This window comes from Loxodonta africana, chromosome 13, assembly GCF_030014295.1.
Source record: "Loxodonta africana isolate mLoxAfr1 chromosome 13, mLoxAfr1.hap2, whole genome shotgun sequence".
NCBI lineage: Eukaryota > Metazoa > Chordata > Mammalia > Proboscidea > Elephantidae > Loxodonta > Loxodonta africana.
The window spans coordinates 32,472,476-32,498,398 of record NC_087354.1 but is presented as its reverse complement, the minus strand read 5'-3'; the positions used below and the strand labels follow the sequence as shown (position 1 = coordinate 32,498,398).

At 38.4% G+C, this 25,923-nt stretch overlaps 1 protein-coding gene across 1 annotated transcript in view; it reads left to right on the top strand.

Annotated features, from left to right (window-relative positions):
• The window catches only part of BTBD1 (BTB domain containing 1), a 48,789-nt gene extending 26,585 nt beyond the window's left edge, over positions 1-22,204 (top strand). Inside the window, exons 4-8 of the mRNA XM_003413868.3 lie at positions 1,527-1,724; positions 4,874-5,066; positions 14,506-14,593; positions 19,737-19,883; positions 20,363-22,204. Coding sequence (XP_003413916.2) covers positions 1,527-1,724; positions 4,874-5,066; positions 14,506-14,593; positions 19,737-19,883; positions 20,363-20,521 — 785 coding nt within the window. The 3' untranslated portion in view covers positions 20,522-22,204. The remainder of the gene's footprint in view (positions 1-1,526; positions 1,725-4,873; positions 5,067-14,505; positions 14,594-19,736; positions 19,884-20,362) is intronic.
• Positions 22,205-25,923: the final 3,719 nt, after the last annotated feature.

Sequence of the window (25,923 nt, the reverse complement as noted above, 5' to 3'; positions counted from 1 at the left end):
CTTGTCTCTCTTTCTATCTCTGCCTCTTTCTGGTTTCTTCCTTTTATTTCTTCCTGCTGTTTCTCTTCCTGCTTCTTTCAGTCTCAAAAACCTCTGTGGATTTGGCTGCTTATGTATACAATTCCTTGTCAATTTCCAGGCATAGCCCCTCCTGCCAGGGGCCAAAAACTAATCAGTTCCCTCTCAGTAGGCCACAGATACTTTATTTGCATAGTGGTGTATGCATAGTCCATAGTCACTTCATTTGCATGGTTTGTTAACCAATCCCAGCAAGGTGCGTACCAATCACAGGGCAGGCTGCAGCCCAGGACCTGACAGAGAATCAGATCCAAGTTGTTTACAGCTTACCCATGAAATGTCCATCAGCCTGGCAAAAGTAAGCAGCTCTCTGGGATAGAAAACTAGTGCAAAAGTAACTCCCCAGAGCCTAGGGGAAAAATCTCTCAAGCTGCTTTTCCAAAGAACCAAGGCAAAAGGCCACATAAAGGAACTCATTTCGCCACACTAGGCCACCATCATCTCTGATCTTGATCAGTGCTAGAGTATTCTAACTGATTTTCTCGTTTCTACTCTTGCCCCTATTACATTCTCAACACAGCAGCCAGGGTGATCCTTTTAGAACATGAAATGCCACTATTCTGCTGAAAACCCTCCAGGAGTTCCTCATTGCACTCAAAATAAAAACCAAATGGTCTACAGAATGCTACATAATTGTACCCCAGCTCCCCCTATGGCTCTGGCCTCATCGTCCACTACTCTTCCCTCTGTCTCACTCTACTCTAGCCACACTAGCCTCCTTCCTGTTTCTTGAATATTCCAGACACACAGATTCGAGCTTTCACACTGGCAGTTCTGCAGTGCCTTTTTTAGGCTTCTACTTGGGTTCTTCTCCAGCCTGTTGCAAGTCTTTGCTCATGTGAGGCCTACCCAAGCCATGCTATTTTTATTCCTGATTCCCCTTACTCTGCTATTTTTTTCTCACACTTATCATCTAACGTATTATATAATTTAGTTATGTTTAATCTGTTCTTCCCTTCCTCCCCCCCCCGCAATAGAGTATAAGCTCCATGCAAGGATTTTTAACTCTCTGCTCTCTGATGTATCCTCAGTGTGTAGAATAGTGCCTGGCACATAGTACTTACTAATAAATATTTGCTGAATGAAAGAATGAACTGTAATCTGTGGGCTTTGTGAATATATGTTATTAGCTTGGAGCCTTTTTCTGTGGCTTATTTATTATTAATCTTGTTTTCAATATTTGAGTTTGCTTTGTAAGGAATATATAAGGAGATAGTATATCTAAGCTTGCGTTTAAGTACTAACTGAATGTTAACCTTTAAAGGCAACTTTGGAGTTTAATTCCTTTAATTTTTAAATATTTGTAAGTTTAGAAACTTTAGTTTTACGTATCTAACCTATTTTTTTTTTTGGAGGTTTGAAAACTTAATGTAAGCTTATATGTCAGTATTGCTTTGTTAAAGAGCAAAGTACTCCCAGTTTGACTTATTTTTGTATTTTACCTGTAGACACACTCTGTGCAGTTCTAGAAAGAGACACGCTCAGTATTCGAGAAAGTCGACTTTTTGGAGCTGTTGTACGCTGGGCAGAAGCAGAATGTCAGAGACAACAATTGCCTGTGACTTTTGGAAACAAACAGAAAGTTCTGGGAAAAGCACTTTCCTTAATTCGGTTCCCACTGATGACAATTGAGGAGTTTGCAGCAGGTAAGGCCAAGATCTGTTGGAGAGTATTTTAATGGGCAGCCAGTCAGTCTGTCTGTGCCAAAGAGGAAAATAAACTTGTTTATCGAGGATGTGTCGGAATTGACTAGATAGCAATACATCAGTCACTCTTCCAAGGAGTCCTGATGCTTAGTGGTTAAGCGCTCAACTGCTAACAAAAAGATTGGCCTTTGGAACCCACCAGAGGTCCTGAGGGACAGAAGACCTTGTGATCTGCTCCTTTAAAAAAATACAGTTTAGAAAACTCAATGAGGTAGTTCTGCTCTGTCTGGTAGGGTCGCTATGACTTGGAATTGACTCGGGATACAGCAACAGTTGTTCTTCTAGTCACATGATCCATGAATGTTTGTATAATTTCACTTAGTTCTCATAAAAGCCTTCAAGATAATATTATCTGCATTTTTTAGGTAAAAGAACCTAAGAGAGGTTAAGTGCCTTGCCCAAGGTTATAATGACAGATTCTTTTGACCCTTAAGGTTGATGCTACTGATTAAAATCAGACAGACCTGGTTTTGAATCTCAGTTCCACCACTCACCATCTGTGACAAGTTGTCATCACCTATATTAACAATTAAATCATGGCCAAATTGATTTAAGAAAATAACCTCATGGATGTTTTGAATTATATTTCTTTGTGTGCTAATAAAAACTGTGTACTTAGATGGCTTTTTCATTATACTTATGTATTTTTTTCTTAACACCATTCATGTCTTTTGTCATTCTTTTGGGATATTCAGATTTTTCATACCGATTTATCATAAATTGATGTATATTTATCATATATTCAAATTTTTCTTAGTGATTTATTATATGTTGTAATTTTTCCCAAATTGTTTTTGTTTTTGCTGGTCAGAATTGATGAATGTTTTTTCTTTTTGTAAACTTTTTTTTATTGAATATAACACCCATGTAGTAAAGTGAGCAGATGAAATGAGCACACCTGTTTAACCACACTTTACATCAATCTACAGTATACTACCACCACCCCAGAACCACCTGCCAGAAGCCTCCATCATGCCCCTCCTAGTTAATACCCCACTCTCCCAAAGGTGACTACTTTCTGGCTTCTATAAATTAGTTTTGCCTGTTTTTGAACTTTATATAAATGAAATCATACTTACAGTATGCTTTGGTATGTAGCTTCTTTCTCTTAACATTATGTCTGTTAGATTCATCCCTGTGATTGTGTGTGTAGCATTCTTTTTAATTGCTGTATAATATTCCATTATAGTCGTTGTATGAATGTGCCATGCTTTATTTATCCATTTTACTGTTACTGGACATTTGTGTTGTTTCCATTTTGGGGCCAATAAGAACATTCTTATACATGTCATTTGGTGTACATATGTAAACATTTCTGTTGGATGTATCAGAGCAGAATTGCTAAGTCACAGAGTATGCATATGTTCAGGATTAGTAGATCCTGCCGAACAGTGTTTCAAATTGGTCATGACGGTTCACACTCAACAGCAGTGTGAAGACAGTTCAAGGGAAATGATTGCTCCACATCCTCTTCAGTACTTGGTGTTGTCAGTTTTTGTAGTTTTAGCCATTTGGGAGGACATATCTCATTGTGGCTTTAATTTGTTTTTCTGATGCTTAATGATGTGGAGCATGCCAGTATTTGGATATCTGAACTTGTTCAGGTTCTTTGCCCGTGATGTTTGTGTACTGATTTGTAAGAGTGTTTATGTATTCCAGATACAAGTCTCTTGTCAGATACATGTATTGCTGACATCATCTTCTGGTCTGTAAATTGCCTTTTTATCATCTTAGTGTTATCTTTGGATAAACAGAGATCTCAATTTTACCGAAGTTCAGTTTATCGATCTTTCCCTTTAAGGTGAAGGCTTTTTGTGTTTAAAAAATTTTGCCTGCTCCAAGGTCATGAATTACGTTATCTTTATTTTGATTCACCCCTCCATTAACTGGATTGTATCTTTGATTACTTTCTTTAGGTAGGTATATGGGTACATATATAAGGATGTTTTCATGATCTGAAAACATCGTTTTTCAACTCAGTAGCTTTTCGCTTACTGTACTTTTGAATTATTGCATCATCTTATTTCTTATGTCAGTTCTTCAAGAGCACTAGTTACCTGTGTGTTAGTCTCTGCTTTTTATCACCCATTTTCATCATTAAGGTCTTATTTCTGATCATTCTGAGTAAGTTACATGAGTTTCCATTGCAGTCGCTCCTTTGACTGTTCTTTTTTACTAAAATGTGGATTTTAAGTTTGTAACTATATTTTTCTTTTTTTACAATCTTTCCTATCCCAAGGTTGCAGATGACAACCTTTGGGCCAAGTCTGGCAGGCTTGACATACTTTGTTTGACCTATGTGACACTTTTTACATTTTAATCTAATGTTTAAAAAAAACACCAGGGGGTCTTTAAAATCTGGAAATTATGGCTTCTTGAACCAGGTGTTTTCCAGTGTCTTAGATTGTTTTCAATGGGCCTTGGAAGGGGTCTCCTGGCATCTTTTATGAAGAACAGCATTCACTCCTGGATAAGTTTAAGCCATTTGGAATTTTTCTCTTCTCAGAAACAGTGAATGGGAAAACCAGGACATATATAGTATGTTGCTTCCACAGCTCTTCTAATCTTAGCTTCTGCCCTCTGTTAATTTCTAAACCCCAGAAGTAAAGCACTATCCTCTGTCTACTTCTACCTCTAAATATAGTCCTTAGTTCGAAATCATGGCTTCAGACAGATTCTGAGTGGGGGAATGGATGGGTCACCAAACTCTGGCTGCCGCTATAAGTGTTTCCCCACCATAGGGAATGACTCTCCTCTCTGGTGAGCAAAAGCCTGTGGTACTCAGAGGGGGTAAATAGATAGGTAAATCCAAAGATCGAAATCCAGAGATCTTTCTCTTATCTCGGGGTTTCATCTAAGCTTTGATTTATTAATGATTCTGACCCTTGCATTCTATTCTGTTAACCTCAAATGGATTTCCTGAAACCTTAAAATTAACTATAGCCTAAAATTATATATGCTGAGATTTTTCTACCTCATTCTTACTTTGTATCTTCCAGGTTTGAGTTCACATTATTAAGTAGAGTATTAGAATCTTAGGAATTGAAATCAAATTACTTTAATTGAGGCTTATATTTTTATTTCTACAGGTCCTGCTCAATCTGGAATTTTGTCAGATCGGGAAGTGGTTAATCTCTTTCTTCATTTTACTGTCAATCCTAAACCCCGAGTTGAGTACATTGACCGACCGAGATGCTGCCTCCGAGGAAAGGAATGCAGCATCAATAGATTCCAGCAAGTAGAGAGCCGTTGGGGGTACAGCGGAACGAGTGACCGAATCAGGTATCCGTCATAGTGTAGACAGATGGCCAGGGTGGGCAGGGACGGCAGTAGTATTTGGCCTTTATCTTCGTATTGTGGGAGATAATAAACCAGCATTTTATTTTGTACTTTTTTTTTTTTTTTTTTTAACATTTCCAGGTTAATATAACAGTCAAGCAGTCAGTGAGGCATCCTGGTCTCTCACTGACTCATGAGTGAGAGGACTCCTTAGGAAATGAGTAAAGAAGAAAGGGTTGGGTTAGACCTTCTGTGAAGTGAATTCTGTGTGCATGTCCACTGCCAGTCAGCTGAGTATTAGAACGTAATTGATCAAACACTGGTTTTCACAGGGCTAGCAGTAAGATTTCTTAAATAGCCTTACTATGTTTAGTGTGAGCTTTTTGTTTGCATAAATATTGCATGAAAAATACTTTGGTGTATATTTATAAAAGCTGTTCAGTGGGACAAAAATCAAGAATCTTGAAAATGTATGCATATGTTACTGAGGAATTTATCTTTGCTTTACTGTATTTCTTTAGGTTAAATATCAAAATAGAATCCAAATGCCAGTTTCATAAAACATGCCTTTCGGATTTTCTATTACTTAATAGCACTTTAGTATAAAACTAGAAGTTAATAACAAGTTTGTTAAAAAAATAGAACTTCTCTGGGGTAAAACTTCTAAATATTGGGTTAAAATGGCAAAGGCATTTGTGGATATTTAGAAATCAATCATAATGAGAATACTATGCATAAAAACTTAATGGAAAGTAAAAAAAAAAAAAAAAATGGGATGAATCCAAAGAAAACACAACTTTAACAGCTTTTAGTAAAAAAAATTAAGAGTACAAATAAATGACTTAAGCTTGCACCCAAACAAAGTAGCTAAAAAATGAATTGCAAAAGAAACATAAGGAGAAAGAAAATAGGTAAATGTAGATATTAATTGATCAAAAATAGTAAAATTGATAACTCCATAAGCTGGTTACTTAAGATGACCAATAAAACAAGCCTCTGGCAAAAGTAATAAAAAAAAAAAAATTCACATTTAGAAATAAAAATGGGAGTACAGTCATAGGCTGAGGAGAATTTTTTTGAGTTCTGGGTTTGCTCTATAATAATAAATTGAACATTTTGATGGAATGGATCATTTTATAGGCAAATGTAAATTATCAAAATTGACTGAAGAAGAAAGCCTGAGTAGACCAATAACCATGGAAGAGATTAAAGGTTATCAAAGAACTGTCCCTTCACAAGGTGGTTTTTACAGGTGAGTTTTATCAACCTTACAGGGAATAAATGAGTTCCTTGAGCATTAAGAGAAGAACATGCTTCTCAGTTATTTAAGAAAGCATAATCCTTATACAGAAATCTGACAAGACAAAAAAAAAATTGTGCATCAACCTCACTTATTATGTAGGTGCAGAAATTCTAAGTTTTCACATTTTGAATCTACAGTACTTTTGAAGAATAATACTGGATGAGCAGTATTAGGGAATGTATTAATATAACTCATCACAATAGCAGATTAATGGAAAAAAAAAAAACTTTTAATAAACGCCAAAAAAGGCTTTTGATCATTTTACCTTCATTCCAGATAGAACTATTAATAGTTCTAGAAGACTACTTCTTTAACATGATAGGCAGCCGCAGAATAGCAATCCCTGCTGTCCTTGCTGTTTTTCAGCAGTGCTCTTATAATTCTGACTAATAAAGAAATTAGAAGCGTGAATATTGGAAAGGAAAGGGGCCTTTTTCATTATTTGCAGAGGATATAATCTACTTAAGTAATTCTCAACTCCGTTAAGCCTAATTTTCCTTTTTTTTCCATAATATTTTGTAATTCCCTGTTTACTGACATGAAATGAGATTAATGATAATGTGCTTTCTGCATTATTTTTTAAAAATATAATAACCTAGTTGTAAAGGAGAACTAAATGTAACTGATAATAAAATAATAGAAACTTCAGTATGTAGGTGCTTGGGCAGGATTACATTAGGAGGCAAACTGAAATAGATGCAGCACCTGTATATATCAACAGGATAGACAGCTACAATTGCAAGCTACAGGTGTATCCAAGTAATGTCTCAAATACCAGGAGCAGCATTGCTGTTGAGTATGTCTTTTTCTTTAAATGGTCAATAACCCTTGGTAAAGTTCTAAAATAAAACAATGTGTAATATTTCTTCTATTTGTGTAAGAGTTTCCTCTTGGAAAAGTCAGTGAAATTAAAATTGTACTAGAAAAATTAAAAATTGCCTTTTTAAATGGAATTAGATTCAAGGCACATATTATAAACAAGTTTTTCCCCTACATGAATTCTGGCAGTACACTTGAAAATTGTTTGGAATTCTTTTGTAGGGGACTTTGAGAAGCCTAGCAGCCCTGGTGGCGCAGTGGTTAAAGCACTAGGCTGACAACTGAAAGGCAGTCCGATTCCGTAAAGACTACAGCCTAGGAAACTCTATGGTTAGTTCTCCTCTTTCCTATGTTGTTGTTGTTGTTAGGTGCCATCGAGTTGATTCCGACTCATAGTGACCCTGTGCACAACAGAATGAAACACTCCCCAGTCCCGAGCCATCCTTAGAGTCGTTGTTACGCTTGAGCTCATTGTTGCAGCCACTGTGTCAGTCCACCTCGTTGAGGGTCTTCCTCTTTTCCGCTGACCCTGTACTCTGCCAAGCATGATGTCCTTCTCCAGGGACTGATCCCTCCTGACAATATGGTCAAAGTATGTAAGACGCAGTCTCGCCATCCTTGCCTCTAAGGAGCATTCTGGCCGCACTTTTTCTAAGACAGATTTGTTCGTTCTTTTGACAGTCCATGGTATATTCAATATTCTTCACCAGCACCATAATTCAAAGGTGTCAGTTCTTCAGTCTTCCTTATTCATTGTCCAGTTTTCACATGCATATGATGTGATTGGAAGTACCATGGCTTGGGTCAGACGCACCTTAGTCTTCAAGGTGACATCTTTGCTCTTCAACACTTTAAAGAGGTCCTTTGCAGCAGATTTACCCAGTGCAGTGCATCTTTTGATTTCTTGACTGCTGCTTCCATGGCTGTTGATTGTGGATCCAAGTAAAATGAAATCCTCGACAGCTTCAGTCTTTTCTGCGTTTATCATGATGTTGCTCCTTGGTCCAGTTGTGAGGATTTTTGTTTTCTGTATGTTGAGATGCAATCCATACTGAAGGCTTTGGTCTTTGATCTTCATTAGTAAGTGCTTCGAGTCCTCTGCACTTTCAGCAAGCAAGGTTGTGTCATCTGCATAACTCCGATTGTTAATGAGTCTTCCTTCAATCCTGATGCCCCGTTCTTCTTCATATAGTCCAGCTTCTCGTATTCTTTGCTCATTATACAGATTAAATAGGTATGGTGAAAGAATACAACCCAGACACACACCTTTCCTGACTGTAAACCAATCAGTATCCCCTTGTTCTGTCTGAACAACTGCCTCTTGATCTATGTAAACGCTCCTCGAGCACAATTAAGTGGTCTGGAGCTGAACAGAAGATTTCAAAGGGTATCTCAAGAAGACAAAGTAAAGTATTACAATGACATGCAAAGAGCTGGAGATGGAAAACCAAAAGGGAAGAACATGCTCGGCGTTTCTCAAGCTGAAAGAACTGAAGAAAAAATTCAAGCCTCAAGTTTGCAATAGTGAAGGATTCCATGGGGAAAATATTAAACGACACAGGAAGCATCAAAAGAAGATGGAAGGAATACACAGCGTCATTGTACCAAAAAGAATTAGTCAATGTTCAGCCATTTCAAGAGGTGGCATATGATCAGGGAACTGATGGTAGTGAAGGAAGAAGTTCGAGCTGCTCTGAAGGCATTGGTGGAAAACAAGGCTACAGGAATTGATGGAATATCAGTTGAGATGTTTCCACAAACAGATGCAGCACTGGAGGTGCTCACTCATCTATGCCAAGAAATATGGAAGACAGCTTCCTGGCCAACTGACTGGAAGAGATCCATATTTATGCCTATTCCCAAGAAAGGTGATCCAACCGAATGTGGAAATTATAGAACAATATCATTAATATCACACGCAAGCAAAATTCTGCTGAAGATCATTCAAAAATGACTGCAGCAGTATATCAACAGGGAACTGCCAGAAATTCAGGCCAGTTTCAGAAGAGGACGTGGAACCAGGGATATCATTGCTGATGTCAGATGGATCCTGGCTGAAAGTAGAGAATACCAGAAGGGTGTTTACCTGTGTTTTATTGACTATGCAAAGGCATTTGACTGTGTGGATCATAACAAATTACGGATAACATCATGAAGAATGGGAATTCCAGAACACTTAATTGTGCTTATGAGGAACCTTTTTCCTGTAGGAAGACCCTCAATTAGATGAACTGACACAGTGGCTGCAACAATGGGCTCAGGCATAGCAACGATTGTGAGGATGGCACAGGACTGGGCACTGTTTTGCTCTGTTGTGCATAGGGTTGCTGTGGACTGATACAGACTCGACGGCACCTAATAACTACTACATAAGGTTGCTATGAGCCGGAATTGACATGACAGCAACAGGTGTGGTTTTGGTTTTGGTCATAAGCATCCCAGGAAATCAAGTGTCCCTAGCTCCCTGCCAGTATGCACCTAAACCTTTGTGATGACAAAGCATGCATCCTAAAGGGTAAACTCCTTTTGAGAGCAACTAGTCTACCTGTGTTACCTCAGAATCAGTTTTAAAAGGGAAAAAAAAAAAATCTGTTAGAAGCAATAAGAGGGAATAGTGGGCACTTATAAAATGTATATGCAGAAATCAGTGCTGTTCCTATTTGTTATCAGAATGCAGTTACAATATTGAGTAAAAGCAGATCCTATTCACAGTGATAAGAAATAGCATAAAATACTAGGGTTAAACCCAGTAAGAAATATACAGTATAGTGCCTTTACGAAGAACTAGAGAATTTTGGCTGGAATCAAACTTTAATAAGGACAGGGCTTTTTAAATGTATTTTATGCATGTCTTTCCAAAAATCTTTTTTTTATATAGAGGGGAGTGGCTTGGCAAAATTATTCCAAAGTTCATCTGAAAGAGTAAATGTTTCTCTTAAAAAGAATGATAAAGGTGAACCATGAAAAAGTATTATAAAGTTATAGTAAGTTAGTGTTGTATGGAGCAGACTATAGAGTTCAGAAACCAACCTAAATATGACCCGTTTACCCATTTGCCGTCGAGTCGATTCTGACTCATAGTGACCCTATGGGACAGAGTAGAACTGCCCCATAGAGTTTCCAGGGAGCGCCTGGTAGATTCCAACTACTGACCTTTTGGTTAGCAGCTGTAGCACTTAACCACTTTTCCACTAGGGTTGCCAACCTGAACATAGGTAGGCATTTAGAATATGATGAAGCTGAGGAAAAGATTAACTTCTGAGAAATAAAGTTAGATCCTTTCTGTTCTCATAATCTTCATATAAATTTTAAAAATTTAACACACACAAAAAAAACATGAAAGTCCTCGAACAGGTGAATGTTTATTTGCTATGAGGATGAGGCAGGCCTGGCTAAACTTGACACAAGTCTAAAGGTTTAAAACCTAAATGACAAATGAGAAACCTTTTAAAATGGATGTTATTAACACAGTATAAATAACTGAAATCTATAACATGCACTTTCAAATCCACATGAAAAAGACAAACTTGCCAGCAGAGAAAGATGGGAAAAGAACATGAGTGGGCATTTCACTAAAGAGAAACTGCAGGGGCAGTAAGCACACCATGAGCAAATGTTTCACCTCATTAGTAATCAAAGAAATACAAATGCAATCAAAATGCTGCTTTTCATCCATCAGTTTCACAAAGACAAAAAGAAATTAAAACACCTGTGGTTGATGAGAGTGAGGTACAAACCGTTCTTATTCCTTTTGGAGTGTAAAGTGTAATAACCTTCCCAGAAAGCAATTTGATAATAAATATTAGAAGCCTTAAAAATGTGCCTTTCCAGAAGAAAACATCCTTTAATGGTTACGAGGGTGGGGAAGGAGAAGGGTATTTACTAACTAGATAGTAAACAAGAATTATCTTAGGTAAGGGAAGGACAATGCACAATACAGAGGAAGTCAGCGCAACTGGACTAAACCAAAAGCTAAGAAGTTTCCTGAATACAGCCAAACACTTCGAGGGACAGAGCAGCAGGGGCGGGAGTCTAGGGACCATGGTTTCAGGGGACATCTAGGTCAACTGGCATAACAAAGTTTATTAAGAAAGTATTCCAGTTCAGAAGGGTATCTTAGGGCCGCAGTCTCGGGTTCCTCCAGTCTCTGTCAGACCAGTAAGTCTGGTCTTTTTTGATGAATGGCATCTTGGGTCTTAAAGCTAGCAAGTGGCCATCTAAGATGCATCAATTGGTCCCAACCCACCTGGAGCAAAAGAGAGTGAAGAACATCAAAGACACAAGGAAAATAAGAGCCCAAGAGATAGAAAGGGCCACATAAACCAGAGACTCCCTCAGCCTGAGACTGAAGATCTAGATAATGCCCAGCTACCACCAATGACTGTCCTGACAGAGAACACAACAGAGAGTCCCTGACGGAGCAGAAGTAAAGTGAGGTGCAAAACTCAAATTCTAGTAAAAAGACCAGACTTAATGGTCTGACTAAGACTGGAGGGACCCCAGAAGACATGGCCCCTGGGCTCTCTGTTAGCCCAAAACTAAAACTATTCCTGAAGCCAATTCTTCAGACAAAGATTAGACTGGACTATAAGACATAAAATGATACTAATGAAGAGTGTGCTTCTTAGCTCAAATAGACACATGAGACTACGTGGGCAGCTCCTGTCCAGAAGTAAGATGAGAAGGCAGAGGGGGACCGGAGCTGGTTGAATGGACATAGGAAATCCAGGGTGGAGAGGAGGAGTGTGCTGTCACATGATAGGGAGAGCAATTAGGGTCACATAACAATGTGTGTATAAGTTTTTGTATGAGAAACTAACTTAAATGGTAAACTTTCACTTAAAGCACAATAAAAAAAAAAGAAGAAAAATGTGCCTTTCATTTCCCTCCACAATTCTACTTTTAGGAATTTATTTTAAGGAAATAATTAAGGTTCTGTAAAATGATTTAGGTATAAGGTTGTTTACCATGGGATTGTTATAACAATAGAAGCTGAAATAATCTAGATTATCCATAAGAAGGGGTTATTTAAATATAGTGAATCAGTAGTAACTCACTACCTTTTTATGTGAAAACAACAGGCTACAAAAATATGTGTATTCTGATATGATTTTTAAATAATACATATGTGTTCATAGAGAAAAGGCCTGAAAAGGAAATACAGACTGAGTTAACAGAGGTTATCTCTGGATGATGGATTTATGGATGCTTTAAAATGTTCTTCCTGTTTATCTATTCTATGTGTTCTAATTTTTTTTTTTTTACAGAAAATATATTACTTTTTATAATAAGAAAAAGATATAAATGGTATATTGAATTTTTAAAAAAATTTTGTGCATTAGATGAAACTTTACAGAGCAAATCAGTTTCCTATTTGGTAGTTTGTATATAAAGTGTTCGTATCATTGGTGTTACTCCACACAGTGTGTCAGCACTCTCCCCATTTCTGTCCTGTGTTCCCTGTTTTCCTTTTGTCTTAATTTTCTATCCTTTCTGCATTCTCATCTTTGGTTTTTGGCAAATGTCGCCCTTTTGATCTCATACAGTTGATTGTTCTAAGGAGCACGTTCCTTGTTTGTTCTATGGGCCCATGGTTTGGCTGAAGGGTGGTCTCTTGGAATGGCTTCAGTTCCAGTTCAGAAGGGTATCTTAGGGCCATAGTCTCAGGGGTTCCTCCAGTCTCTGTCAGACCAGTAAGTCTGGTCTTTTTTGCGAATTTGATTTTTTGTTCTACAATTTTTCTCCCACTCTGTCTGAGACCCTCTGTTGTGGTCCCAATCAGAGCTATAGGTAGTAATAGCCGGGTACCATCTAGTTCCTCTGGTCTCAGGGTTGTGTAGGCTGTGGTTCATAAGGTCTATTAGTCCTTTGGACTATTTGCTCCCTTGAGTCTTTGGTTTTCTTTACTCTTCTTTGTTCTGGATGGTAAGAGACCAATAGATGTATCTTAGATGGCCGCTCACAAGCTTTTAAGACCCCAGATGCTACTCATCAAAGTAGGATAGAGAACTTTACCTATATGAACTATTTTGTGCCAATTGATGCAAATGACCCCCAAATCTGTGGTCCCTCGCCTTTGAGCATAGGAACTTCTTCCCTCGAGGTACTGAGTTATGTCTAAGGAGTTGTCCTGACTGTGTCCTTTGTGTGCTGTATTGCCTATCTAAATATATGTGTAGCACCTACCGTTATGTATATAGAAACTTTTTAAGGTGGTCCTCATACTCTGCTGGCAGTTTCCCTTAGTGGTTTTTGATCCAGGCAGACCTGGGGCGGTATCACAGCTCTGTCACTTTTTTTGATCAGGGACAAGTTGCTTAATTTCGCTAAGCCTCAATTTCTTCAACTACACAAACAGAATAATAAAAATAGTTCTGTGTCACGTAGTTTCTAGGACCGTTGTATTGATTATAGGAAATAATTCATCTACAGAACCAAAGCTGAGTGCCTGGAACATAAGGAAGTACTCGTTAAGTGGTGGTATGGTAGTACTAATAGTAATAATCACAGTTGTTGAAAACGTTGACAGTCACTGCTTTACATTACAGATTATCTCAGATTTTATAGACTTTTGGTGCCATTCATACTTAATGTCTGTTTTGTACATTTACAAAATCCTTACAGTGAATCAATATATCTTAACTGTTATGGCCAAAGTGGACTTTCCAAATGTTCTAGTATGAAGTCTTCATTCTGTCCCACCTGTTATGAATTAGGTCCTGTCCCTACAATATTCTCAGTTGCAGAAGTCTGCTTCCATCATAACTGTTATCACAATTTGATTATTTATTTGTTCTTTTGTTTACTTGTTTGTTATCAGTGTCCTCCACTAAGCTATAGGCTCAACAGGGATTGAAAATGTCTGTCTTGACCATTATTTTCTAAGTGCCAAGCCCAGTACCTAAATATGATGGGCCCTCAGAAAGTATTTATTGAACTAATGAATTGTCAGTTTGGAATGCTGAGCTTCAGGCCTAATGGCTGAAACTTCTGTGTTCATGAAGAAGATATGCAAACCTACTTGGACTAGTTCATCACTAAAATTATTATAACAAAAGTGGGTATTTAAGCTAAATGAGTTCCTTTGACTCTCAAAACTGTAGAGTACAGAATAATTCTAATTAAATTCCAGTTAAGTTTCTCTACCTTTAAAAGGAAGTTTTTATAAGCAAACAGACTTACATTTCCAAAGATACCTTAATTTGTGAGTTTTCCTTTTAATAAGCAAACTTAGATGTTCTAGGTAACACTGAAAAATTTAATTCTTCAGAATATGAGTGCTTACCGAATTACTTATTTTATATTTGGCTTCTTTCTCAGGTTCACAGTTAATAGAAGAATTTCTATAGTCGGATTTGGCTTATATGGATCTATTCATGGCCCCACGGATTATCAAGTGAATATACAGGTACACTTTTTTTCTTCATTATATATTATCTTGAAATATAATAAACATGTAATTTTACAACAAAATCCATATTTGAATATAATTGTCTAAGGAACCAGAAAGCCCAGTTGTAGTATTTTAAGCCTAGAGAGTTCTGTGTTACATGAGCAGTTCCAGCCTGATAGTTATCTCACCATCAGAGGTTTCAGAAAATGGTTCTTGACAGACACATTAGCTTACAAGGAGCTCTCTTTTGTCCAGGAAACCCCTTCTTGGTACTTCCTGCTGTACACTGTCTTAAAATAACCACCTGCTTTTTTTTCTCCTAGTCCTTTGAGCTCTAGGGTCCTAGAAGCTATATGATTCTTGTGACAACTACAGACGCCCTGCTGACTTGCATTGGTCTGACCATACCTCATTCTTTAGATCTGTTCCACCTTAGTTGTTTTGGATATGGCACTATTACCTAGCCTGGAAGAAAGTAAATACCTCTTTCCTTCCCTTTCAGTAAACCAGTGTTCTCCATACTTCTTGATTGCATACCTAAATTAATGGAATTAGTTTTGAAAGCACATCTACATTGCATTTTTATTTTTAAATTGTATATATGCAGTACTATGCTTATATATTATGCACAAATTAAAACATACCCAAAAAATAGAAATGGGAAAAGGAAGTGGACAATGTTTCAAATTTTTACTTACCAACAGAAAAAAACTTCATTCTCTAAAATATTATTTTTAATAGTAAAAATCTCCATGAACCTTGTGATTGAAATATATCACTAGTTTTCTAAATAGTGGTTTTATACTTTGTGATACAACTGTTCAGAGACCTGGCTCGGTGAAGACCCTGTACTACATCACAAAGACTCCTTGAGGAGTTGCATTACCGGCTATGCTAATGAGATCATCACGCTCATTTTTTAACCCCATACAGCATATTCAGCTGATGAATTTATATCACTGTTCATGTTAGTTTGTTGCTCTTACAAACTAATTAGAAAGTGTTACGTTTTTAATATTTTTAACAAATAAGTTCAAAGCCCACTGAAATTGTTTATTTGAAAGGTTTTTAAATAGGTTAGAAAATTTTGTTCCCGTGTTTTTAAGTTCAGAAAAACCCCAGCAAACTTCTGAGTGGTATGAAAGATTTTTGGGATCACTGTCCACTGCACTTGATATACTTTATTAAGTATTGTGAAGATCCTATCCAGTTGAGTCCATGAACCTACTTAAGCAGACTATATAATCAGCAGGCCTAGGAGGGACCAAGAGCCTTACTCTCAGCCACTTTGAATTGTGGGAACCCTGCTTTCGTCGGTATACTTCATGTCTACATGAGACACCAGGCTCCCTTGGGTACAAACTGAGGGAAGGCATCAGGGTTAATAGGTATATTAAAGTGATGAAATATAAATATTATAAGCAAAATAGAGACAGAAGTTCTTTTCATTTTCTTCCTCCAATGGCTAGTCTCAGGCATGCTGCAGATACACTAATAACCATCTATTCCTTTGTGACAGATGGCAAATTCCAATGCCTACCAGGGACTGGGCAGGTGATTTTAAACGGGGAAAGTGGTCCTAGTGTGGGAGACGATAGCAACAGGAGCTGAGTGTGGGAAGTGGAACACTTAAAGGGGCATTTATTTGACTAAGCTCCTGTCATTAGTTGCAGTGTGGCAGTATGGGCCCATGGATGTCAGAGCTTCTTATTTTTCATAAGAAGCCAGAAATCTGGATTTTTGCTTGAAATCTCCCCATTTCCCATTTTTAAGTGTTGACCAGTAATTCAGAATCTTCAGAAACACCAGCTCTGTGAGGTCTAAACAAAGTGAGTCTAAAGCTGAGTCCCGATGGCCACCAGGTTCCAACCTGTGCTTTAACTCTTCAGTAAAGGCCCAGTTCCTTCAGGAAACTTCCCACAGTATCAGATATACACCAGCTAGCAGGTATGGTCTCTGATTCAGTCCTTCCATTACAACCTATAATTTACTCTGTTTATGTGTTTTATTTGATTATACTGTACTCTTAAATTTATTCTGTTGTACTTTGAGTTGCCAGAGAGTAGGAAACCTTTCTGATATGTACTTCTCAGTATTTGTTATATTACTGTGCATCTATGTACACCCAGGTTTTCTTCACTCACCTCCTTCCTTTCTGCCAGTACCTGTGGTGATACTTGTGTTTTATGTGAGCATTTAAGGATTGTTATAACTTAGAATGCCCTTCAATCTTGAAAACTATCAGGAACATTCTAGAGACTGTTAGAATGAGAAATAAGTTATTCTGATAGTGGCTGCTGAGAAAAAGCAGTTTCAACTGAACTGTTAGAGACACAGGTAGGTGTAGGAAGTGAGAATAGTGTTAACCTGAAAATGCTTTTTTCAATTCCTCTAAATCATCATGTTTTAAACAAGAGTATATGTTAGAAGTACCTTGAGGGCTTTTTCATAATGTACACCGTGGAGCCTTAATCCAGAGATACGGAGTATAGAAGGAAAAATCTGTACTGTTTAAGTACTGGGTGTGAGCATGATAGAGATGATATTTTGCTGTGAAAATTAGTCTTATTCATATGCTGGCAGAGAGCTTCTTCACCCTATACCCAAAGGAGAGCCATGGACTTCTGAAAACACAGCTTTGGATCAACTCAAGAGTATTAGCTCCAAAGCACTGTATAACATAGCAGAGACGGCATGTTGCTGGCATGGAAGATTCTGACAGCAGTAGTCAACCCACATTGACTACCAATAGCTGCCTGGGCTGTTTAGTTTTGAGCAGGGCTGCAGGCTGGTGGCTGCACCAGGATAAGAGAATTGCTGGCTCTTCCAACTACTCTGTCAGGGCAGGTGGCCATTTATCCGTGGTCTGTTAATGTGAGATCACTGGAGAAACTACTCCTAAAATGAGCTAAGACAAAAGATGATTGTAACAGGCTGTATTATGTAAGGAGCTTATTCTGTCTCAGCTTCTCTAATATCCCCATGGAATAGCAATACTGAGGGACAGCAAGTCTGTAAAGCTGGTTAATGATTTAAAAAAAAAAAAACCAAACCCATTGCCATTGAGTCAATTCCACCTCACAACGACGCTGTGTGATAGAGTAGAGCTGCCACAGAGGGTTTCCAAGCTGTAATCTTTACTGAAGCAGATCACCGAGTCTTTTCTCCCACAGAGCGATGGGTAGGTTGGAATTGCCAACCTTTCTGTTAGCAGCTGAGCACTTACCCACTGGGCCACCAGGGCCCCTTTAATAATAACGATGCCACGTTAGAGTTGTTTAATGAGTTGGCATTTTTAAGGAACTTTCATCTATGTTTTATTGGAGATAAAATGAAATTTCCAAGTGAATGATCTTTAAATTCAGATTGACCTGTGCTTGATTTTGATCCCTACTACCTAGAAGCTGTGACCACAGGCAACTTCTGGGACTCTCTAAGCCTCAGTGTCCTTGTCTACTGTGGCATGGTTGCACCTCCTCACAGTGTTTGAAGACTGGCTGAGATGACACATGTAAAGTGTTTGGAACGTGGTCTGTTCGGTCATTGTTGCAGTTTTTTCATTTGATCCTCACAACAACCTTCAGGAGGAAAGCAAACAAGGATTTTTCCCAAATTAAAAGTTAATAAAACTGAGGCTGGGAGAACTGAAGTGATTTGCTCCACGTCACAGTGTCACAACCAAATTCTGTGTCTTAACTTTATCCCAGGCCACCATCATGCCATTCTTTTTTAATTTTAACTTTTTGTTGAACTAAGATATACATCATAAAATTGCACATATTTGTAAGTAGTACATAGAGCTTAATTTTCACAAACTGAACACACTTGTGTAACCAGCAGCCAGAAGAAGGAACAGGGACCTGACCAGCAGCCCAGACCCCCTCATGCTCTTTTCTAGTCACTGTCCCTGCAGAGGTGACACTGTCATGACTTCTAACACACAGATTGGTTTTGCGTCTTTTACTGTTACTACTATTAGTATGCAGAAACGCAGGCACGAGTCCTTCCCTCAGCCTGGAAGACCTTCCTCTTGTAACCTCCTAAACACTTACTTTAGCTTTTAAAACCTCCCCCTGCAGACAAGATCAGTTCTTCCTCTGTGGAGGTCCCCAGTCTTGTGCACACCCCCTACTGTATGTGCTCTGCGGCACCAAACCAACATTGATTACATGTCTTCTCCAGTGACTGGGGCCTCCCTGCACCATGCCTGGCCTGGATCATGGAACTAAATTGAAAAGACAAAATCTTCACATTTTGAACCTTCACATAACTGAAAACTGCATTTAAGGTCATTTCAATTTCAGTAAATAACATTTAAACATAGGACATGCTAAGGGGGTCTCCTAGCAACAAGACAAAAGCTAGCAAGGAGTAAAGGCTCATTTCCCTCAGGTAGCTAAAAGCCACACATTCTAAAAATCCAGTTCCCAAGCTGCCTTTTTTTTTAATTGTGCTTTTAAGTGAGAGTTTACAAATCAAGTCAGTCTCCCATATAAAAAGTTATACACACCTTGCTATGTACTCCTAGCTGCTCTCCCCCTAATGAGACAGCACATTCCTCCTCTCCTCTCTGTATGTGTCCATTCAACCAGCTCCTGTCCCCCCCGCCTTGTCATCTCACCTCCAGACAGGAGCTGCCCACATAGTCTCCTGTGTCTACTTGAGCCGAGAAGCTCACTCCTCACCAGCATCATTATCTGTCTTACAGTCCAGTCCAATCCCTGTCTGAAGTGTTGGCTTTGGAAATGGTTCCAGTCTTGGGCTAACAGAGGGTCTGGTGACCATGACCTCCAGAGTCCCTCTAGTCTCAGTCAGACCATTAAGCCTGGTCTTTTTATAAGAATTTGAGATCTGCATCCCACTGTTCTCCTGCTCCATCAGGGATTCTTTGTTGCATTCCCTGTCAGGGTCCAAGCTGTGTCTTTTATGGATGCTCCTCTTCCTCCTACAGCCAAGCCCCAGTTACCTGGCGTCCCCCCCATCATTACTGTGATGAATGGAAAACAGCCATTCCCCGACAGCATGCTTAAAGCCATCCTTGCTGGTTAGAGATAAGGAGAGGAAAACCGCAACACAGAGATTTAGCTCCGTATTCTTTTCTATCAAACCTTGTTTCAGTTGGTTTAACTTGTATGCATTTCCTCTTTAAAAATTACAGATCATTGAATACGAAAAAAAACAAACCTTGGGACAAAATGACACCGGATTTAGTTGCGATGGGACCTCTAACACATTCAGGGTCATGTTCAAAGAACCTATAGAGATCCTGCCCAACGTGTGCTACACAGCATGTGCAACACTCAAAGTAAGAGTCATTTAGAATGTTCCAGATGGGGAACTCACACGGGGCCCAATGTGTCCTCTTACAGAAGTCACTGACAGTAGTCTTTTAGGGAGGGAAGAAAAGGAAGCTGGAAGGGAAAATATTCTGCTACTTTGAGAGGTGCCTCTTAGCCCACCTCTGTTTTGAAAGAAATAATTTTATGAAGAAGCAGCCTTTTGTTTAAGTAGAGATTGAATGTTTTACAGAAGATAAAATAATTATTAAAACCTTTTCACTGTTCTCCAATAGCTAAGTTTTACTTTCAGTCTTTGTAATCATTAATTAGCTTAGCTTTTTAGCAAAATCTTCATTCTTCATGGAATGACCGAGTCATTGAGTTTTGGTGTATCAAGTCACCTTAGCATAAAATTTTATACGGGAGCTATAATGAAATAGATTAATTAAAACACCACATTGCTTATTAAATGAAAATTACTAATGAATCTTTTGTTCTCACTTAGGGTCCAGATTCCCACTATGGCACAAAAGGATTGAAGAAAGTAGTGCATGAAACACCTACTGCTAGCAAGACTGTTTTTTTCTTTTTTAGTTCTCCTGGCAATAATAATGGCACATCAATAGAAGATGGACAAATACCAGAAATAATATTTTATACATAATTTAGCACTATAATACATCTTGGCTAAATGGTACCACATAGTCTAGTCTTAAAGGCATAAATAACTGGCCACAAAAAATAGTTTGAGTGTTACGAATATTTGTAAGATAAAAAACACTTTCGTTTCTTAGAGGAGATAGAAAAATGTTGATTTACTCTGCATGATTTAAAGGCAGATTTTCCATTTTCTTATAACCTTAGGGGAAAAGAGAGCTAAGTTTGTTTAAAAAAAAAAAAAAAAGCAGCCGCTGTTTACCTTTCTGTTGTATAATTTCATAGATCAGCTGATTCATGGTCTTTCAATAGTTTTGTAATTGAAAGATTCTTGTTATATATAGCTGGTTTGTTTTTTGTTTTAACTGCTTTGAAGGTTAGATGAAATGAGATGGGTTGGTATTCCTGTAGAGTTCCTATTAACACAAATAGCTAATTTTGGAAAATTAAGAAATTTGACTTTATATTTGGGGTTTTGAAATATCAAGAAACTGTGGAGAAATACCTAGTTGTTAGCATTTGGAAAGGTACTAAACATAGGAATAATAAATACCTAAGGCAAATTTCAGTGCATTTACAGAAGACGATATTTTGTAATAGTGAGTAATGTGTTATATGTTTTAAACTATAAGTGGAGTTTGTAAATTCACCATAATGTGATATAAACAAAGGCTCTAAAAGTATAGACTAAGACTGGATTCCTCATCGTTAAACTGCACCACTGTCCCTGTCTGTCTCTGGGGGGGATGCTGCTGAAACTCCCCAAGACTGAGATGATGATGATTGGGTAAACAGACACCAGTTCAGCGTTGTGGTGGTAATCTACACAGGAAGAAACGGAATAAAATACCAACATATTTCTGACAGTTACTTTGTGAAATTTTAAAGATATCCAACAGAAGCACTCCCGCTGAAAAGTATGCTTTCTGTCACCTACACGATTTATCTAAGAAGAAAAATATGTTTAATACCTAAGACATCATTAACATCACTGGTGCAGCCGGGGCAGGAAGGGATAGGAAGTAACTGGCAGACTAACATTTATATATTTTTTTTATAAAGCAAATTATTTTATATAAATGAAATAACATTCATTTTTTTTTCCCCTTGAAAGTGAGTATCTTTTAAAAAAACTTAAGTGTAATTAAGTTGAAGGTATATCAGATAGTTGTGGAAGATAGTTAAAAATCAAAATTCTCTTAAGTACCAATTTAAAAAGAATTTTTTTCTTAAATAATAGTAATTAGGATTTAAAATGTTTTCATCCAAAATAGTGTTAAATTATATATTTTCAAGAAGGAGCGAGGTGTGTTGGTGGCAAAGATCTCTTGAAGTTGCTGAAGAAAAGGGAAAATTTTCTCTCTCTGGTACCAGTGACCTTCTGGACATAAACCTCAGTTAACTGGAATATCTGTGGAATGTGTGGTTCTGGTTAATTAACTCACCACAAACACTCTGCAGTAACCATTATGGAAAATTCTTCTGCCTTAACTATGGTTTATTGGAGATAAGTTTATGTTTTTTGATGTTTGGGGTATTTCAGATGCCTCAAGGATGTTGTAATGAACAACAATGATTGTAACTGAATATAGTCATAGAAGGTGAACAAAAAATGGAACTGTTCACAGACAGTGGGACATCCCCTGGATTTTTTTGAAAAAAATAAACATCTGTTATCCTTTTTTTGTCATTTGTCTCTTCTAAAAGTTGAATGTAAGGCACCACTTTGGAACAGTGGTTTTAGTTAATTGAGGTTTAACTTTTATTTTTAATTTATGGAAATAATACAACATAAATTAAGAATGTCTTATTGCTGCTGCCTTAAAGCAAGTCACAGCAAGTCACAAAAACTACCGAAATAACAACTACTGCTGCTGTCCATTTCTTGACCAGTTTTTTTTTTTTATTGTGCTTAAGTGAAGGTTTACAGCCCAAATTAGTTTCTCATTCAAAATGTATATACAAATTGTTTTGCGACATTGGCCGCAATTCCCCCAATATGTCAGCACTCTACCCCTTTAAACCCCGGGTTCCCCATGTCCATTCATCCAGTTTTCCTGTCCCTTCCTGCCTTCTCCTCTTTGATTTTGGGCAGGTGTTGCCCATTTGGTCTCCTGTAGTTGATTGAACTGAGAAGCAAGTTCGTTCATCACATTTGTTATTGTTTGTTTTTTAACCAAACAAATTGGTTGCTATCAAGTTGATTCTGACTCATAGTGACCCTATAGGACAGAATAGAATTGCCCCGTAGGGTTTCCAAGGAGCGGCTGGTGGATTTGAACTGTCAACCTTTTGGTTAGCCAAGTTCTTAACCACTGCGCCACCAGGGCTACATTTGTTTTATAGGCCTGTCTAACCTTTGGCTGAAAGATGGGCTTTGGGAGGAGCTTAAGTTCTGAGTTAGCAGGGTGTCTAGGGGCCGTAGTCTCAGGGGTTCCTCCAGTCTCTGTCAGAACGGGAAGCCTGGTCTTTTTTTTGTGAATTTCAAATTTTGTTCTACATTTTTTGCCCGCTTTGTCCCGGACCCTCTCTTGTGATCCCTGTCAGAGCAGTCAGTGGTGGTAGCTGGCTGTTATCTAGTTCTGGGCTCAGGCTGGTAGAGACTGTGGTTCATGTGGTCCATTAGTCCTTTGGACTGTTTTCCTTGTGTCTTTGCTATTCGTCATTCTCCTTTACTCCAAACACGCTGGGACAGATAGATGTAACTTACATGGCTGCTCGCAAGCTCTTAAGACCCCAGACACTACTCACCAAAGCAGGATGTAGAACATTTTCTTCATGAACTGTGGTATGCCAATTGACCTAAATGTCTCCCAAGACCATGGTCCCTGACCCTCAGCCCCATTAACTCAGTCTGTCAAGGTGTTTGGATATGTCTAGGAAGCTTCTGTGACTTGGCCTTGGTCAAGTTGTGCTGACTTCACCTATATCGTGTGCTGTCTTTCCCTTCACCAAAATTAACATTTGTCTACTGTCTAGTTAATGAATTCCCATCCCTAAACCTTCCCTCCTTAGTGGCCATCAAAGTTTTTTTTTTTTCTGTGTTTAAACCTTTCTTTGAATTTTTATAATAGTGGTCTCTCACAATATTCCTGCTTCTGTGATTGACTTCTTGACCAGTTTTTTGTGGTCTCAGGCTTTTTCCCCCATTCTAATCTCAGTAGGTAGAGATTATTCACTTTTATTCACTGTATTATTGTGTGACAACCATCTCACAGTTGTTATTGACAATAGCTACCCGAGTGATTACTATGCACCAGGCTCTGCACTAAGTACTTACATTCTCATTTGTTTCTCACAACTTCAGTATGAGGTAAAGAAATGGTGGTAAAGTGGTAAAGAGGTGGAGTTAAATCCAGGTCTATCTCCGAAGCTACAGAGTTGGAAAAATACTGTTTTTCTGGGCCCAAAAGCAACATTTATGTCACCATTCTCAAACTTTACAATAAGATCCAAAAAGATACTTTTGTCTAATCTGAATTTACTGTAGAATAGAAATATTTTCTATTTTAAGAATATGTGATTATTCCAGTATCTACCCAGCAAAGTGAGATTGATTGCATTATCAAAGTGCTCTTTCTTTTAGCTCCATGTTAAGTAGTACTTACAGTTTTTCAGAAAAAACTTACCTGGGAATAGACAAGCTGGTAGGACATTAGAGAGAGCCAGGTAGGTCTTCCAGGCTTTGAAGGATTCATTGCATTGGAACCTCTGCAGAGAATTTGCCTTTCCACTTCAGATACACTGAACCAATTTACAGTTTAACAAGATCCCCAGGTGATTCTTATGTATAATGAATTTTGAGAAGTGGTTCTCAGAATTGATCCCTAGCCAGCATCATTAGCATCATCCTAGAATTTATGAGAAATGCAAATTCTCAGCAGGGGTTCAAACCAGTTGGAAGCCCTGCTCCCTGCTTCATACGCAGTATATCTAAAATGTATTGTTCCACCTCCCTTTCTATTCCCTTCTCCTTCAAGCCACTGTTTTCTTTCTTTACTGTTATAGTCACCAGATTCAAAGCCTGGGCATTGTCCCTGAATTAGACAAACTGCATCCTTCTAAAGAGGGGACCGTGCCACAGCGATCCCAGCCGCTAACATCTGCAGCCCCGAGGTGCACAGCTCATTTACTCTTGCTTACTTTGCACATTTTAAAAATCCCTTTTTCTTTATACTGGTGAAGCTAAGACAAGAGAGAGGTTTTAATAGAACTTACTAAAAACTGAGAGAAGATGAAATGGGGGCTAGCACAAACATTTATAATAGGCTCTCTGCTGTTTGGATCATAGCCCCTGCTCCTTCCCACCCCATTGGACAATAGTTCTTCCCACTCTGCCTCTCTCTTTCCATTCCAGAGACAGACCTCAGCAGGAGCAATAAATCAGGTGCTCCGTCCCTCCTGGGGTGCGTAATGAAGTACTCCCATGCTCCACTCCTGACTCAGCTCTGGGAAAGGCTGAATGGTTCTTTGTGGGGCACCTCTCCCCTTACCCATCTAGTCAACTGCCAGATACCATTAATAATTCACCTTCGCAAGTGCCCCTATTTTATATTTCCAACACGACTGTCAGAGTTCTAATTGAGGCTGCCGTGACTTCACCCAAAACTGTGCAAATGGCTGCTATATAATGTTGATTTAGCTTTTGTGATTAAATTCTTAACTGATTTCAAACAAATCATAACTTCGGTTTAACACCTGGTTCACTGTCTTCCTCTACCCAAGCCTTCAGGCTGAGTGACCTTAGTGTCCATGAGGATGACCCATTCAAACCTAGCTTGCCATTTCCTACCTTATCTCCCCAGTCACCTTCACCATTCCATGTCAGCCATTCCTTCTCATATCCACACCATGTTCCTGTCATCTACAATTCCTCTATCTCTGAAATAGTAAATTAAAATATCCTACTCTCTGACCACAACATTCGATGCTTCTTTCAGCTCTCATACTTCAATTATATCTGTCATTGGACCTCAAGACAGCCAGCCCTTTGACTTCTCTGTTCTTTCAACTCTCTTCACTTCTTTCCCTACCCTGTTAGAATCCATCTTTTGTCAGTAACCCCTTATACTCCCTAGATCCCTCCAGCTGTCTGTCTCATCTTCTTCAACATCCTGTCTGGTGAGCCCAAGTTTTTAAAATCATGTAACTATACAGATGGGAGTCATGGTAATTTCATGGTCACCAACCTCAACTAGACCATCAGGGCTGCCAGGTGAGAGTGGTTCAATAGGCAGCTCTTTGCCATTCTTCAGAGTGGCTATACAAATCTGTTCCACTTCTCCTCAAGCCTTTAACACCTCCCCACCCTTAGCTAATGAAAGAAACTCCAGCTTCTACTACCAAACCTATAATCGCCTATGTGTGTACCTAAACTTTCCCTCCTCTTATAAAGAGGTGTGTGGCTAA